This window comes from Dromiciops gliroides, chromosome 1 (assembly GCF_019393635.1).
Source record: "Dromiciops gliroides isolate mDroGli1 chromosome 1, mDroGli1.pri, whole genome shotgun sequence".
Classification (NCBI taxonomy): domain Eukaryota; kingdom Metazoa; phylum Chordata; class Mammalia; order Microbiotheria; family Microbiotheriidae; genus Dromiciops; species Dromiciops gliroides.
Window position 1 is genome coordinate 575864403 of NC_057861.1, and position 18250 is coordinate 575882652.

An 18250-nucleotide genomic window follows, 5' to 3' on the forward strand; every position below is an offset into this window, starting at 1 on the left:
TAAGGATTCAAGAAACCCTATGCGACACCCCACCCCAAGAGTCATTGGTCGGGGGTAGATAGGTGGTAAGTAGATAGGCTTGTGATTTTGTAAAGAAGACCGTTGTTTAAGTATGAAGAGCACTGGATGGCCTTTGAGGTCCTTTTCAACTGATTCTGTGGCTTAGGAGTAGGTTTTGTGGAATTAGGTAGATTTTGGTATCTGTCAGTTGAGTGATGCAGTGGCCTGAAGTGTATAGTATAAAGTATATGCTTTCTTGTATCAAATGCAGAATCTAGCCCTTTGTAGAGATTGATTTCTTGGAGGCTCTTAAGTTAAATATTTTTCAGAAAATAAGCCTCACCATAGCAAAGTGTTATTTCTCTTATTCTGAAGGTAGAGGAAATGATGCTTAAACCACAAGTGCACCAGGCTGAACTGTGAGAAAAGAGAAAGAAACATCATCCATGGAATGAGGACAGAACAGACCAGGAGAAATAAATAGGTATCTTAGAGTCTGTCAATGAGTAGCAGAGGGACTTTTTCTCTAGGTTCTAGTGTATAAGTGGAAAGTTCAGAAGGGAAAATTTAAGCTGCTGGAATGACCCACTGGAGAAAAGTCAGCACTGGACAATGTCCTTATAATAACAAGGAATAATTTATTCCTTTTCTTACACCATTTTTAAGTCCTTCATTCATTAGGGCAAAGAAGAGTGCTTGCTTTGTAGCCTGCCATGGTGAAGAGTTAAGAGCCTCACAGAATCTTTAACCACTCCCCTAAATTGAACTTTCCAAGTACAGTGCTAACAAAAGATCCTGCTGAAAGGAGAGTTCTTAGCTTTCACTCTTAGTAATGTGACACTCTAAATTCAGTCCCAGAAAATAACATTCCTGCATAAATCCCTCAGTCAACCATTTCTATACAGTTATATAACTAGACCCTCTACACTCTTTTATTTAGAACAAGACACCCCTCTCCCCTCAAAAATATCCCAAATTGACTGATGTGATGTGTCCTTTGAACACCAATTAGATTTAAAAACAAATCAAGCTATATCTTTCTTGGTGTTATAAGGATAAAGAATTTTGTCTTTTTTCTTGCAAAGCCAAAATGGGCCCCAGATAGAGACAAGCAAGACATCCCTATAAGCTATGTTGCAGAGGATAACAGACACCAGGAAGAGGCTACTTAAAAAGACCTTGGTACCTTTTATAGCAGCTTCTAAAGCAAAACAACTTACTCTGGGTAAGTAATATAGACCTCCCCCTCACAAACCACTTGTTTCTTTCTTAATTTGCACAGTCATGGGAGAGATATTAAACACTGAGAAGATAACAAGTCACTATGAAGATGAATGCGTGCTATCATGATTCTTTGGTTGCTGAATCAGAAGGACTGCATTTGGATTCAGAAAAGCTAAGTTCAAATCCTGGCTCCCCTAGATACTGCCTGGGTGACTTTAGATAACTCACCTCACCATTCTGGGATATAGTGGCCTCACCTGGAAAATGAGAGGGCTGGACTAGGTAATAAGTTCTTTCCAGTTCTAAACCTTATAACCTGTGCCCAAACTATTGACCATTCTCTCTCTTTATGCCCTATCCCTCTGACTTCTTGGTGGAGTCATCTCCTTTTTTGGGGGGGGGGGGGTTTAGTCAGGGCAATGAGGATTAAGTGACTTGCCCAGGGTCACACAGCTAGTAAGTGTCAAGTGTCTGAGGCTTGACCTGGACTCAGGTCCTCCTGAATCCAGGGCCGGTGCATTATCCACTGCACCACCTAGCTTCCCCTGGAGCCATCTCCTTTCAAAAGGAATATGTCAGGGGCAGGTAGGTGGTACAGTGGATAAAGCACCAGCCCTGGATTCAGGAGGTCCTGAGTTCAAATCTAGCCTCAGACACTTGACACTTACTAGCTGTGTGACCCTGGGGAAGTCACTTAACCCTCACTGCCCCACAATAAACAAACAAATAGAATTGAAAAAAAAAAAAAGCAATATGTCCTTACACTTTTGCCTCAAGAAAGATACCATTTTAAAAATCATAACATGTCAGAAGAAATCTGTAAGTAATAAATCATTACTACCTTCATTGGGTTTGCTTTTTGTCAAAAGGACATCAATGGGTCTTTCTATGTCATGCTGCTCCATGTGATCTGGCCGATGCCGCACCTCAGGAGTGGGACTTCGGGAATGTAGCTGATCTCGACTATGGCTCCTTCTCATCTCATACCTAACATTAGTTGGATGCTTCTGGCTATACTCTGAAGATGGACTGTACTCCCTCCGATAGCCCCGGTCATAACTATCATCTCGGTCAATGCTCCGGCCTCGACTCCCATCTCTCCTGTAGTCCTGATCTAAACCCCTCTCCAGACTCCGGCCACGGCTCCGTTCCCGGTCACGAGGTTGGTCATGGGGAAGTCTTCTTTCAGGACTATTTTCCCAACTTCGGCTACGTCCTCCATTGCCACTGTGCCAGCTCCTCTCACTGTATCCACTGCGGGCACTTCTGCCATCGAATTCTGCCTGGTCATCCATTACATGGAAGGCTCGTTCATCTGGATCCATGGAAGGGCTGCCCCGTAGAGGAGCAAGCTGCACTTTGCGGGGTCTCTTTACAACCTGTTCAAACAAATACTTGCAATGAAAACGAAGTATGATCATAAAAATACCATTCCTGTTAGAATCTGCTTCCACTCAAAGCTGAATTTGACAATTCCCAAGTCACTGTGAAATAGGCACTTCTTTCTAATAAATAAGTATAGAATTAACAATGTAGATAATCCCTTTCCTTCAAATGTTTCTATTCTAGTAAAGATAAAATATACACATTTGATGTTTATATCTACATTCATTTAATTATAAAAAATTCTTTTTGCTCATTGATATTCCATGCTAACTTTGATGCATTTCTTTAGAAATTTAGCATCATATACCAAAGCAATTGGTAAATGCCTTCAAATCCTCTATTCTATTTTATTTCAACTCCTGGAGTATACACTAACCTTTTTATAAGCTATTTCATTAAAAAAACAAACAAACAAACAACAACAACAACAAAAAACAACAGGTTGCTATTGAACCGAGAATGATTTGCTTTGACAAATTAGAAGCTTAAGGAAAGGGGCGGGAGTGAGGGGTGGAGGGTATGACAAAAAAAAAACCTCCCAGAAGAATTTTCCATCCTCTCCTTTAATTAAAAACCATTCTGCCCACTCAAAAAACCAAAGCACATATACATACATACAAAGAATTAAAAACACAAAAGTAATTGGATTCTGGATTATATAATTCTTTTAGACAGTTTAAAAGGGGCAATTTTCTTCTGGGCATAGAAACAAAAAGCTATTGAAACAAAACCGAATGTGAATCCAAGGCTTACAATAACAGCTATCTTCCCACTTTTTCTCAACTGCTGAACAGCAAACGAATGGGGTACGTCCTCCATGGGTGTGCCATTAACCATAACCACTCTGTCATTTTCTCTATAAACAAAAAATATAAATGAAGTGTGATCAATTTCTTGTCTAAACACAAAATAATTTTAGGTCAATCCTAAGCATAAAGCAATTGTAAAACATTCTATGGCTGACACTCATCAATGATAAGAATTTCTTACAAGGAAATAAAATACAACTCTAGTAAGTTCAAAGGACCATATCCATTTGAAGAAAATTAGAAAAACTTATAATGGATATACATTCTCCAATTATCAAGATATGGTAATGTTTTATGTTAAGGTAGTTTTCATTTGTATATGGTAAAAAGCATACAAAGTCTTTAGGAATCATCTAAGGGAGGAGAGGAGAAGCCTAGTGCTTCTTCCCCTTAAAAGAACAAAAGTGTTTAAATGCCTAAATGAGAACAAGAAAAGGTTCTTGATATCGTTTAGCTTCAGGATACATATCAATTCAGTCACTGAGTAGAGGACAAGGGAAAGATCACAAAGGCTAAAAAACTCCCAAAGTATGGGGTAGGAATTCATGCCACGTGAGTCAGTGAATGATCTGGTATGGGCCATGACATTAAGGCTACAAGACCAAGATAGGGTATAGGCAGCAATGATTTGACCACCAAGAGCCATGCTTACCAAAAAGGTCTAATTAATGAAATACATTTCAGGCAAACACATAAGAATAGAGAAGGGAAGAAGTACAAGAAACATTAGTTTTCAAAGATCAGAGCACAGAAAGTCTTAAGAGCAGGATGAGGTAGTATAAGACAGTTGATAAAAAACCTTTGGGAAGAGTCTCCTCCAAAGGGGAAGGGAAGTGGTAGGTCCATGGACTTTCACAAGCCATGAGCAATATTAGGCATTCTGGGAATGAATGAGCTGGAGTAATATGGGAAAACAGTATGGACCTGTAATGTTTCCCTTGTATTTAATGCCATGTATCTTATTTTATGCATTTTAAAAATATTATGTAGAGAAAGGATCCATAGATTTCAGACGGCCAATGGCAGCCAACACAAAAAAGGTTAAGGACCCTTGAGCTGGATTATTCATCCCAACAGTCAAAGTTGAGAACCTTACTTTATTATGCATACCTGATTGCTGAAATGACATCTCACAACCCCTTTTAGCCAGGGAAATATTTATGCAACCTTGGATACATAGGTATATGAAATAGGTATGCAAATCAAACATTTACTGCCAAATTTTTCACAACCCCCACATTCATATGTCCTCATATGGGGTTGACCAATAGTTTAAGAAGCTTTTGTAAAACCTACTCAAATGACTTACTTTCCTGCCCATACTTCCCCCCCCCCTCCCAAAATAACAACTGTTGAACTCTCCAAAGACCACTAGAAAAAGAGCTTCTAAAAAATCTACATAGGGGGCAGCTAGGTGGCGCAGTGGATAGAGCACCAGCCCTGGAGTCAGGAGTACCTGAGTTCAAATCCGGCCTCAGACACTTAACACTTACTAGCTGTGTGACCCTGGGCAAGTCACTTAACCCCAATTGCCTCACTAAAAAAAAAACAATCTACATAACTGAATTCTCTAAAGGCAAACTTATAACCAGAGAAAACATTAGGAACCATTTAATACTATGCTCTATTTTTTAATAAGGATAGCAGCATTTAGTAAACTAATGCTTTAGAGCATACAGAGTAAATGGTTCTTAGTGTTTATTCCCAAGAGGAAATTTAGCTTAGTCACTTCAATAAAGATCCTCTATGGGAAATTCATACATAATTTTAAAAAGAGAGAAAAAGAAATTTGAGAAGGGGGTTATTGAGGAGAAAGCAGGGAGAAAATGAAAATAAAAGAGGTTTTATTGTTTCTCTCTCCATCATATCTCATAAAACCAAAGGCTTCTGTTTGCTTCTTATTTTCCATCCAAATATCTCCAAGATGACATGGTCTTTTGATTTAAGATGTGCCCAAAGTGAGAATGGAAGTTCAGAAAACAACGGTTTTTGGAATCCATATTCTGACTTCTATAAACACATAGGAAAATAAAAAGATAGGGATTGGATCTGTGATTTCATTGGTTAAGCTGATTCCATGGGTAAGGAAACTCACCCTGCCTTCTTTGAAACTGATTGTCTTGAGTACTAAGAAGTTCAGTGACTGGCCCAGGGTCAGAGGTAAGACTTGAACCCTGGTCTTCCTGACTCTGAGGCTAGCTCTCTACCCACAATGCCAGGCTGTTTTCTGGCCTTGGGTCCATGAACATGTGTGTTGTTCTCTCTCTCTCTCTCTCTCTCTCTCTCACACACACACACACACACACACACACACACTCCCTCTCCCTCTCAATATACAGATATTTATTTTGATAACTTTATTTCAATGTAATAGATTTCTTTCATGATACTAAATATTTCATTTTATGCTCTTCAAAATTTCTGAGAAGAGATATAAAAAAGGCTCTAAATTTTAAACTTTTAAATCATTCCAAATTATCTTTGCATCTATTTTAGATAGTTGTAATCACTAGATACATATTATATTTTCACTTGAAGCTTCAAATGTATTTATTGACAGTACATATAGATTTAATTTTAATCTTTATATGGAGCTCCATCTTATTAGTATAGCATAGTTTGTTTATTCATTTCCCAATTGTCATTTTTTTCAAATGTAAAAGCAATCTTTCATTTCCCCCTCCCACTGTAAATAGTACTGATCTTTGACATCTTTTATACAAATTACACTACCCCCTTTAAAAATTTTATTTCTTAGGGGCAAATACCAACAGTAAAATCAATGAGTTAAAGAATAACTGAAGAGGAGCAGGGGGAAAAAGAGTAAATGAATGGTTTTGTAATTCTTAATACATTTTCAGAGGACATTGGATGATAGTAGAAAGGAATCTTTGGGGCAGCTAGGTGGCGCAGTGGATAGAGCACTGGCCCTGGATTCAGGAAGACCTGAGTTCAAATCCAACCTCAGACACTTGACACTAGCTGTGTGACCCTGGGCAAGTCACTTAACTCCAATTGCCTCACTAAAAAAAAATTTAAAAAAAGAAAGGAACCTTCGATGCAGTTGAATACTTATAATCCCAATACTCTCCAAAGTGTGATCCAAAAAGATTTACAATACTAAGAGCACTATTTCTGTGCCTGTTACATCATAGCCCCACTAAAATGGAGCTTTTTATGTTTATCTTTTCTAGTTTAAAAGATATTGGATGAAAACTTAAGAGTTATTGTTTTCATTTGCTATTTATTTCATTGCTGGTAAGACTTGTACATTTTTCCATGTCCTGAGACCATTTTAAACTATAAGAAGAGATCTATTTTTAAAGTAATTATACACAAGGTCAAAATTAATCAAATCAGAACTTTCCAGTCTGTAGAGGAAGAAAAAACAAAACACTCACTGAAGTAGTCCATCTGCAGGCCCACCTGGAAGTACATCTGAGATGACAATTGATGTTTCACCATTTTCAAAGTGGGGGTTGTCTCTTCCTCCAGACACAGCAATACCAAATCCCCTTTTGGGATCCTTTTATAATCAGGAAAAAGTGAATGAGAAAAGTGAGCATATAGAGCATATAGAATTTCCATATTTCAATGTAAGCACTCATAGGAATATGGGTAAAACCAATTGCAAATGCCAACAAACCAAAACATATGCCACAATTGGCAGCCAGAATTAAAATGTCAAAATACTCATTTAAATGATTTCATCTTCTAAAATCAAGAAGGGAAAAAAATCATAATATAGACCAGGACATTCATCCAAGCTAACAGAAGATGCAAGAGATTACTTGGCACTAATATCACTATTTTGGAAAGAATGGAAAAGGCAATTGCTTGAATGATACTTACCTGAAACAGAAAGATTTCCAACTGAGTTGATTTATGCTTTTTTTGATATGGTTCTCAGTGTGGTCTGTGAAACCCCATGGGTCCCTGAGACCTTTTCATTGGTATCTAATAGCAAAACAATTTTCTTTTTTTTTTTGGTGAGGCAATGAAGGTTAAGTGACTTGCCCAGGGTCACACAGCTAGTAAGTGTCAAGTGTCTGAAGCCGGATTTGAACTCAGGTCCTTCTGATCCCAGAGCCGGTGCTCTATGCACTGCACCACTTAGCTGCCCCAACAATTTTCATAAAACCATTTTTTCCTTGGGGCAGAGCCAAGATGATGAAGGAAAGGCAGTGTGACCTGCCTGAGCCCTCCTCAAGACCCCTCTAAATACCTTCAAATAATGCCATAAGACAATTCCTGGAGCAGCAGAACCCACAAAAAAGACAGGGTGAAATAATTTTCCAGCCAAAGACAACTCAGAAGGTCAGCAGGAAGGTCTGTTGTACTGGGGTGAGAGTGGAACGCAGCCAAGCCAGTACAGACCCATCCCCATCCCCAGCAAACCAGGAGCAGACCTTGGGAGCCTGTGAATCAGCCGTGGCAACAACTGCTTCTGGAACTTTTAGCCCACAGTTGGTAAGGGGGTCAAATGATTGGCCAGAAGGAGATTACAGGGATCTCTTTGCTAGCACTGATGTAGGACTGCTATTTTGCCCATACTCCTATCCTGGTCACAATCTTGGATAGTGGTCCCAGGCCAGGAAAGAGCATAAGCACACTGGAACTTGTGACCACAGTAGAGTGGAGACTTTGTTCATAGTTTCTGGGCAGAAAAGCAGGTCTTTGGTTGCCCACAGACCAGAGCACAGGCCAGGAGAGTAGTAAACATACCTCTCCTTTGTGGAAATTTATTTTGATTTGGGGACCCTACCTTTAGGCTGAGATTAGAAAACCTTAGGCTCTCAGGGTCTCTTCTGTGTGGGAGGTGCTTGTGCCCCTCCCCCTCTGCTTCAGCTGAGCCAAAAAGCCCCATGGGCTGTAAAAGATGCCAGGTCAGACGGAGCTGGGGGGGAAAAAGCCCCCAGCTCCCTCCAACCTGAGCAGAGGTATCCGAGAGATCCTGGGCTTGTCCAGGCTGGGCTCTGGTGTAGCACGTGAGGCTCGAGCACAGCTCCGCCCCCCCCCCCCCCACCAGCAGCAGCCCTGGCTGGAGGATTAGCTTGGTCTGTGGGGGCGCAGGAAGCCCCGAGATTTGAGTGGAGAGAAGAAAAGGTATTATATATATAGACCTGGGAGTTAGATTAGGGGGAGGATGGACAAGAAGATGAGAAGGGATGGCTGAAGAGACAGCAAAGGTTGGAGAAGACAGACGGGGGTTACAAGGACGCAGGAGAAGACAAGAAGGACTAGGAGCAGAGAAAAGAGAGGCCAAAGGGCAGACTGACGGAGCAGACAGACAGAAGGTCGGTGAGAGAGAAACACAGGGGTTCAGCAGTGGCAGTTAGGGGAGGAAAGTTAGAAGCAGGGGGATTTACAAAGTGAAAGGGGCTCAGAGTTAGAATAAAGGACCTGAGTGCCCTAAGGCAGGAGGCGGCTAAGGCCCTTATTGTATTAAAGAAGTTCCAGGTGTAGCAGATGGGAAAGAGACCGCAGGAACACAGGTTGTACATTTTATTTCCCTGTATTCTTAATTTTAAATAGTATTTTATAAATAAACTCTGCTTTGATTATTTAGTTGAGGTTTCTTAATCTTTAGCTTATCAATTTGGGAGCAGTGTGGTGGAACTTTATAAATGGCCCACATTAAATTAATAGTCAGATAGCCAAACAGTCAAAAGTCCCCAGATTAATCCTCCATAGATTAGTCCCCCCAAATTAGGCTAGTCATCCAAAATATTCCATACCTCAAATCATTAAAAGCTTTAAAATCCCTAGAAGTATCTCTGAAAACAGCTGCACAAACCCTGTGAAGCTTGGGACAATGCACCCTCCACTCTGAAAGCAGTGTCCCACTTTAACAAAGAATTAAAAGTTGAGAAATAGGCTGGGAAATGAGCAAAAAAAAGAAATGCTGACTGTAGAAGATAAAGTCAAAGCTCCTACATGCAAAGCTTCCAAGAAAAATATGAATTGGTCTCAGGCCATAGAAAGGCTCAAAAAGGACTTTGAAAATAAAGTAAGAGAGGTAGAGGAAAAATGGAAAGAGGAATGAGAATGATGCAAGAAAACCATGGAAAAAAAAGTCAACAGCTTGGTAAAGAAGACACACACACACAAAAATACTGAAGAAAATAACACCTTAAAAAAACAGACTAGGCCAAATGGTAAAGAGGTACAAAAAGCCAATGAGGAAAAGAATGCCTTGAAAAGCCGAACTGGCCAAACGGAAAAGGAGGCACAAAAGTTCTCTGAAGAAGATAACTCCTTAAAAATTAGAGTTAATAAAATGGAAGCTAATGACTTTGTGAGAACTCAAGAAACAATAAAACAAAACCAAAAGAATGAAAAAATAGAAGGCAATGTGAAATATCTCATCAGAAAAACAACTGACCTAGAAAATAGATACAGGAGAGATAATGTGAAAATTATTGGACTACCTGAAAGTCATGATCAAAAAAAGAGCCTAGACATCATCTTCCAAGAAATTGTCAGGGAAAATTGCCCTGATACTCTAGAAGCAGAAAGTAAAATAGAAATTGACAATCGATCACCTCCTGAAAGAGACCCCAAAATGAAAGCTTCCAGGAATATTATAACCAAATTCCAGAGCTCTCAGGTAAAGGAGAAAATATTGTAAGCAGTCAGAAAGAAACAATTCAAGAATTGTGTAGCCACAGTCAGGATAACACAAGATTTAGCCGCTTCTACATTAAAGGATCAGAGGGCTTGGAATATGTGATATTCCAGAGGGCAAAGGAACTGGGATTACAACCAAGAATCCCCTATCCAACAAAGCTGAGTATAATCCTTCAGGGGGAAAAAATGGGAATTCAATGAGAGGACTTTCAAGCATTCTTGATGAAAAGACCTGAGCTGAATAGAAAATTTGACTTTCAAATACAAGACTAGAGAAGCATAAAAAGGAAAGCAAGAAAAGAAATCAAAGTATATTAAAAGGTTAAACTGTTTATATTCCTACGTGGGAAGATGATATTTATAACTCATAAGAACTTTCTCATTATTAGGGCACAGGTATGAGTTGACTACGAAGGGATGATACCTTAAAAAATTAAATTAAATTAAGAGGTGAGAGGAATGCACTGGGAGAAAGGGAAAGGGAGAGGCGGAATGGGGTAAAGTGTCTCACATAAAAGAACCAAGAAAAAGCTTATACAGTGGAGGGGAAGATGGGGGAGGTGCTGGTGAGAGAACCTTACTCTCATCAGAATTGGCTCAAAGAGGGAATAACTCAATCAGTTACAGTAATCTATCTTATCCTGCAGGCAAGTAGGAGGGGAAAGGGATAAAGAAATACGGGGGTGATATAAGGGCAGATTGGGGGAGGGAGCAGTCAGAAGCAAAACACTTTTGAAGAGGGACAGGGTAAAAGGAGATGAGGGAAATTCAGTTAGCAATAGTAACTGAAAAAAATTTGAAGCAAGTTTCTCTGATAATGACCTCATTTCTCAAACTTATGTGTTTGAACTGAGAACTGAGTCAAATTTTTAAAAATAAGAGCCATTCCCCATTAAGAAATGATCAAAAGACATGAACAGTTTTCAGATTAAATAATCAGGGGCAGCTAGGTGGTGCAGTGGATAAAGCACTGGCCTTGGATTCAGGAGGACCTGAGTTCAAATCCAGCCACAGACACTTGACACTTACTAGCTGAGTGACCCTGGGCAAGTTACTTAACCCTCATTGCCTTGCCAAAAAAAAAAAAACCATTAAATAATCAAAGCTATCTATAGCCATATGAAAAAAAAATGCTCTAGCTTACTATTGATTAGAAAGTTGTAAGTCAAAACAATTCTGGAGTACTACCTCAGACCTATTGGATTGGATAATAGGAAGCAGAGGAAAATGACAAATGGTATAGGGGATATGGGGAAAATGAGACATTAATGCACTGTTCGTGGAGTTGTCAATTGATTCAAACATTCTGTAGAGCAATTTGGAACTAGGGCCAAAGGGCTATAAAACCATGCATACTCTTTGACCTAGTAATACCACTACTTGGTTGCTATACAAAAAAAGATAAAAAACAAAAAGTTAAACCTATAGATATCACAGGTAATTTTTTTCCCATGCTCCCCTTATTTTATTTATGATAAGACCCTTTATATCTAAATCATGAACCCATTTTCACCTTATCTTGGTATATTGATGTGAGATAATGGTTTAAGCCTAGTTTCTTCCAGAATTTTGCCAGTTTTCCTAGCAGTTTTTGCCAAATAGTGAGTTCTTGCCCCCAAATCTTGGATCTTTAGGTTTATCAAACACCAGGTACTGTGGTCATTTATCTCTGTATATTATATATCTAATCTATTCTACTAATCAACCATTCTATTTCTTAGTTCTGTGAACTTTTAAATTATATAGTTCTTCTGTTTAAATATAGTGGCAAGGATAATTGATTTCCTAAAGACAAAAGAAAAATTACAAAGATTATAGACTACAAATCTATTTATGAAATCCTATAAAATAACTACATAAAATGAAGTAAAACTTTTTGACCACACTTTTAGACATAGGAAGTATATGCAAATTTGATTACACTTGTCAGGTGTCCAGAATTCTGTGAAACAATCTCTAATTCACTCCAACTCCATTATTTACAGGCCTCTACTTACATATTTTTGAAACATCTATATGTTTCAAAATATATTTTAAGTACAGTTTTTGATTAGGCCTAATCCAACATGGAAAATCTGGTCTCCAAAGGAAAACAGAAAAAATAAGAGTATTCTCCCCAATTTTTTAGTTTGAATTCAGGGTACTAAAGAGAACTCAAAAACCAGTAGATCACAAACCACTAATAAAAATAAGAAATTATATATTTTTTTCTTATAGCTTGGGGCAACTTGGGGCACAATGGATAGAGTGCTGGCCCTAGAATCAGGAAGACCTCAGACCCTTACTAGCTGTGTGACTCTGAGCAATTCACTTAACCTTGTTTGCCTTAGTTTCCTTATCTGCAAAATTAGCTGAAGAAGAAAATGACAAACCACTACAGGATCTTTTGCTAAGAAATAACTGAACAACACATTACCAAATATATAGCTATTAATCTGACTGACTAGCCGGTACATAAAATAATACTGGGAGGTTTATACTAGAAAATAGCAGGTATGGACCTTAAAGTAGTCCTTTCATTACACTTAGCAGTGAAGGGGCCTCTCTTTACCCAGTTCACAGATCCATGACTGAAAAGGTCTCAGCTCTGCCACTCACTATGAGATACTAGGTCAATCACAATCTTTCTAGCTTCAGTTCTATCATTTCTAAAAGTACTGCTTTGCCTAGTTACAGGTCAGTAATGAGGATAAAAATGAGTCAACATATGCAAAAGTCAAAACACTAGAAAAATCCAAAATGTCTTTATCATTCATGCCCAAATTTCCTGATTCCTAGGTCAATGCTCCTTAGTTTGGACTCATTGTAGAATGTCCTGTGAACCTGCAAGTGGGACATTCACTAATACTGTGGAGTATCTTTTCCCAAGTTCCCTCCTTTCCTCTGTGTGTATATGTTTTCCCTAAAAGATTTTTAAAAATTGTATTTTACCCCATCTTTCTATATGGTGAATAGACTAAAGGGCCTCTCTAAGTGATGCATGATTCTGTTGTTAGAAGGCCAATAAAATTTAATATCATGTTCTATTTGCTTAATTTTCAAAAAGTTATGTACTTAACTTTCTTAATAGCAATTTTATATTAGCATTACTACTCTTAACAACATTAATTGTGAGTTTGGTTTATTTTATTGTTGTTGTTAAAACCACACATACACAAAAATAAAGTTAATGTTACGGTTTTTGAAAACAACATTCCAACATGGTGGCACAATAAAGAGAGCTAGACCCAAAGACAAAACTGGAATTCAAATCTAGTCTCAGACACTTACTACCTTGTATAACCCTGAGCAAGTCACTGAACCTGTATCTGGCCCAGTTTCCTCAACTTTAAAATTGGATTATATCAGGGGCAGCTAGGTGGTGCAGTGGATAGAGCACCGGCCCTGGAGTCAGGAGTACCTGAGTTCAAATCCGGCCTCAGACACTTAACACTTTCTAGCTGTGTGACCCTGGGCAAGTCACTTAACCCCAATTGCCTCACTAAAAAAAAAAAAAAAATTGGATTATATCATGTACCTCACAGGGCTGTTGTGAGGATCAAATAAGTAGTATTTGTTAGCATGATGCCTAGTACTTAAATTTGTTTCCTTCCCCTTTCCTTCATTTGAAAAGAGGCAGAACACACGTACCTTTTGCAAGGTCACAGTATACTGTTCCCATATCAGCTCTTCCATGCCTGGAGCCTGTAATATAATAAACAAAACCAATTAGAAAGAAAGTACAACAGTACAAGTACAGAGATTGAAATGAGAGTCCATAATCCTAATCTTATCAACACACACTCATAGAACCCCAGCATCCAAGAGCCAAAGAAGCTATTCCTTTGATAAATAAAACCCTGAAGTTTTGTAGTGTTTTTTTGTTTTTGTTTTTTTTAATCAGTGTCTTCAGGGCAGCTAGGTGGCTCAGTGGATAAAGCACCAACCCTGGATTCAGGAGAACCTGAGTTCAAATCCAGCCCCAGACTCTTGACACTTACTAGCTGTGTGACCCTGAGCAAGTCACTTAACTCTCATTGCCCCACCCCCCCCAAAAAAATCAGTGCCTTCTTTATCTTTTCCTACCTATATCCTCCAATCTAAAAGATCACCTACCTTCAAAAGCAGACAAGAAAATGGAAATTCAGAAAGACTAAATTATATACCCAAGGTCACCCAGCTATTAAATAACAGCCTGACCTCATCAGAACCCGGGTTGCCAAATTTCCTACCCTAGTGCCCTCTCCCCCACTGCACACATCTGATAATTTCCTTTGTTAACATCTTCAGCTGAAATGGTAATGGCCAAAGTAAGAATAAAAGATGACCCTGAACTTTATGGCTTGTTAGCAGTTCTAGGCAAGCAAATAGAACAGAAGGGGTTTGGGAAGGAAGGGTGTTAACAATTTCTTTCATCCATGCTATCTCCCTGGTTTCCAGTAACTCAAGCTCATGGTAGTAATTAGGAAATCTCTTTTACACTTGCTTGAATTAGACTGACAAAGGGAGATCTGTGTCCATAATAAATAAGAACAGAAACAGAGCAGCAACAGTGTGGACAACCATGCCCCTCTCTGCACTAGAAAACAGAGGCAGTCCCTCTCACTGAAGATCTTCAAAGAAGACAAAACATTTTCAAATGATCAGAAGCACTTTGTGTGAATTTCCTATAAGGCCTCCCCCCCAACCCACCCCCTGTGCTTTTCAGGCCTGCAAGCTTTTCATTGTTCACTTTTCAAAGCACCATGGTAATGGAAACACAGGCTCCAAAATCAAGCCAAAGCACATACTTTCTTAAAGCAGACAAACAGAGAGGCAGGGGATCCCTGTGGGGTTTGTGGGAAGGAAACCAATTTGAAAAGAAACAAGAACGACCTCTTATTTACCATTTCATCTCTGATTAGAATCTCATATTTACAAAATGATGTAATGATATTTTAAAAATTAGTATGATTTTTGAAAAAATCTGCTCAATTAATTAATGTGTGGAATAACTAACTAGAATGGTTGCATTATTTCAGAGCTAGCTCTACTGTGGTAACAAAATTCCCCATCTCTAGTCAGGACCATCTGGATTCACATCCTATAGCTGGGTGAACTGGTACAAGCCACTCAACTGTGCTCAGGGGTACAGCCACCTTTTTCAGTAAAATGGGGCTAACAATAGCCCCTATTGGCTGGGAGATCCAAAAGAGACACAAACTTTGCAAATCTTAAAACAACCACACATACAATTAATATCTTAAAACAATAAGGCCAAAGGTAAAAAAAAAAGGATTTGTGCTTGGTGCTGGTCAAAAATACAAAAAAAAAAAAAAAAACAGAAACAAAACAGTCCCCACTTTTTGAGAATTGTATTCTCCATAGTAACTGTGTTACTGTTATGGACCCAGGGTACCTCAGTTTTCTGGGGTAAATCAAAGAACCTTCTTGAGAAACTAAACCAAAAGACAGACACACCTAAAGAGGTAAGTGGCACTGGGATGGGGACTGAGTTAACTCCAGGACCACCACCCTTCATTCCAGTCTCCCCCACCCCTGGGGAGATAAGATTAGGTGTGGCTGCTGCCTTTGTGGCATGAGGAGGAGAGAGATGGCTTGAGAGATCCTGAGCCATGCCTCACCCCACTTCCCCCAGCCACCACCAGTGGGGGATAGTCCTCCCCCAATAAGGGAACTTTCCACAGTTAGATGATCACCTCATCAGACCACCATGGTCCTTTATAAAAGGAGCTTCCTGTCTCCTGCTTCGGAGATAGGTATCTCAGAGAGCCACACCTCTGTGCCATGCCTTCTCCCCATGAGAAATCCAAGAACTTCTCTCTTGGTTTCCTTTCCCTAGCACCTAAATAAATTATTATTTTGTTCTAATTGGATTTGTGTGCAAGAGGGTGTAATTCTTTAAAGAGGAATTCCTAAGAACCCCCTACCCCAAACCTCCACCAATTTCCCCCATAACAGTTACTATGGCCTCTAAGAATTCTTGCATTTCATTGGCAGGGGGAGGGTGAGCTAGTTCTCATTCATTCTCTCTCTCTCTCTCCCTCTCATACATACCCACATACATATGTATGCCTTGTATTCACAAATACAAGATAATTTGGAGAGAGAGAAAACACCAACAATTAGAGGGAATCAAGAAAGTCATGTCATCATGCAGGAGGGTAGCACCTGAGCTGACCTCAAAGGAAGCCAACAATTCCAAGAAGAGATAAGGAATACATTGCAGTCTGCCATTATTCCCTCCTCAGTCAAAGGAATGGGTTCAATTAGATCATTTCCAAAGTCCCTTTCAGCTCTCAGACTACCACAGCTACAATTCACAAACTACCAGGCTGAGGAGATACACTGCACTCTAAGTCAGCATTATGCCTTCAATTTACGTCACATCTTTTTCTCTTATGAAATAGAGAACGTTTATTAATCGTTTACCCTTCAGAACACTTCTCTGGAATATGGAGTGGGTAAACAAATCTTCATTTCAGAGGTAGAATTTGCTGAAGTTCTCAGGAGTTCTCAGTGGGGAACAAAGACTAGAACCCAGGCTCTTCAAATCAGACCACTGAACAGTCTCCATCTGATAGCTAATGTGAATCTTACAAAACTGCATCTGTGGCTGAAGGTCACAGATTTGCTATTAATATTCTGAGTCTGGTTGCCAGGCCAGCTGCTATGGGGTTTTGGAGAGATTTAAATGCAGGACTACAGGAAGAATATCTCTCCTCTCAAGCTACTATTCAGAGCAGCTGTTGCCAAAGCAGAAGAAAAATGGCCTTTTTTAGCAGAATGTTTTATTCTCCACTTCTTTGGAGATGATACAAAAATCAATACATAAGTATTTTATTAAGCAATTATTATGTGCTACTGCACAAGCCCATCTTTACCCACCATGTTCGCTTGCTGATGCTGTGTTGACAAATAATGAAATAGCACAATCATAGAAAAAAACAATCACAGGTGACCCAAACGGAGACAAAAAGACAGAATATTATGAATATTGACTTGCAGTTGAAAAGTAGCATGAAAACCATCAAGGACATGTATGAGCAGAAAAGGATGTGGAGGGAGCTGGCTGGTTGAGTACTAAGAGTGAGGGATAGTTGCATGATGGTATCCATGGAGTATCAAAAGAATCAGAGCAAGGACTCTAATGTATGGGACAAGTATCCTTTATACAAGATTTATGACTGCAATTTGCAACAGTGGAGGGGTTATTTAACTCTAGTATTGGGTACTTGTGATGAAAAGAAAAAGAAAAAAGGAAACCATTCCTGACTGCAAGAAATTTATCTTGGGGGGGGGGGAGGGACCACAGAGATTCGACACATACATCAAATATAGTCCAAAGAAAATTGATACTGAGAAGAATATTGGCAACTAGGGAGATGAGAAAAGGATTTACAAATACAATGGGAAGCAGAGATTGAGAGGTTGAGATCAAAGGAGATATTTGTTTAAAAAGAAAAAGAAAAAACCTAGCACAGTACCCAACAGATAGCAGTAGCTACATAAATGTTTATTCCCTTCTCCTTTCCTTTTCCTTTCCCAGAGATGAAAGGAGGGAGTGCTTTCTAGTCTTGCACATTTGCATGGGGTGGAAGATGGACTGTTAAATTTGGGGAACAACTGGTAATAAATTTGCCTGGAACACAAGAATTCATGAATGGGGAAAATACCAAAAAAAATGTCTGGAAAGGTAGGTGGAAGCTAGGTGGCAGAAGGTCTAAATGCCAGGAACAGGAATGAGTAGTGTCATTGAAGAGGATTTTTGAGCAACTCAAAATTAAGTACAATGGAGTTCAAATTCAGCCTCAGACACTAGCTGTGTGACAAGGCACTTAAACTGTCTGCCTCAGTTTCTTCATCTGCAAAATGGAGATAATAATAGCACCCACCTCCCAGAGTTGTTCTGAGGAGAAAAAAGATTGCTGAGATAGGCACTGGAGATACAGAAAAGAACTGTTTCTTTGCACTCAATAGAAAACATTTACAAAGCTCAAAGTTGATTGGGGGAGGGCAGGGCAATTGAGGGTTAAGTGACTTGCCCAGGGTCACACAGCTAGTCAAAGTTGATTTTTGGAGGACAATATGACTATCTTCCTATTAGTCCCTAAGCTCCATGAGGGCAGGTATAGGGTCAAGTTCTTTTTATCTCCCCCAAACCTTTCCACAAATGATCATCTCAGAGTAGGCAAGTGATAAATGTTCAGCAAAAGAACGCA

The 18250-nt window shown here is 39.3% G+C and overlaps 1 protein-coding gene across 10 annotated transcripts in view; it reads right to left on the minus strand.

Annotated features, from left to right (window-relative positions):
* TJP2 (tight junction protein 2) overlaps positions 1-18250 on the minus strand; it is a 164434-nt gene that overhangs the window by 44053 nt on the left and 102131 nt on the right. For all 10 annotated transcript variants that reach the window (XR_006353541.1, XR_006353534.1, XR_006353537.1 and 7 more), the window contains 4 exons: positions 13680-13733; positions 6821-6945; positions 3364-3466; positions 2066-2603 (listed from right to left, as the gene is read on the minus strand). Coding sequence is in view for 3 of the 10 variants with exons in the window: in XM_043970069.1 (XP_043826004.1) it covers positions 2066-2603; positions 3364-3466; positions 6821-6945; positions 13680-13733 (820 nt within the window). In the remaining 7 variants the exon portion in view is untranslated. Of the gene's footprint in view, positions 1-2065; positions 2604-3363; positions 3467-6820; positions 6946-13679; positions 13734-18250 lie in introns of those variants that run through there.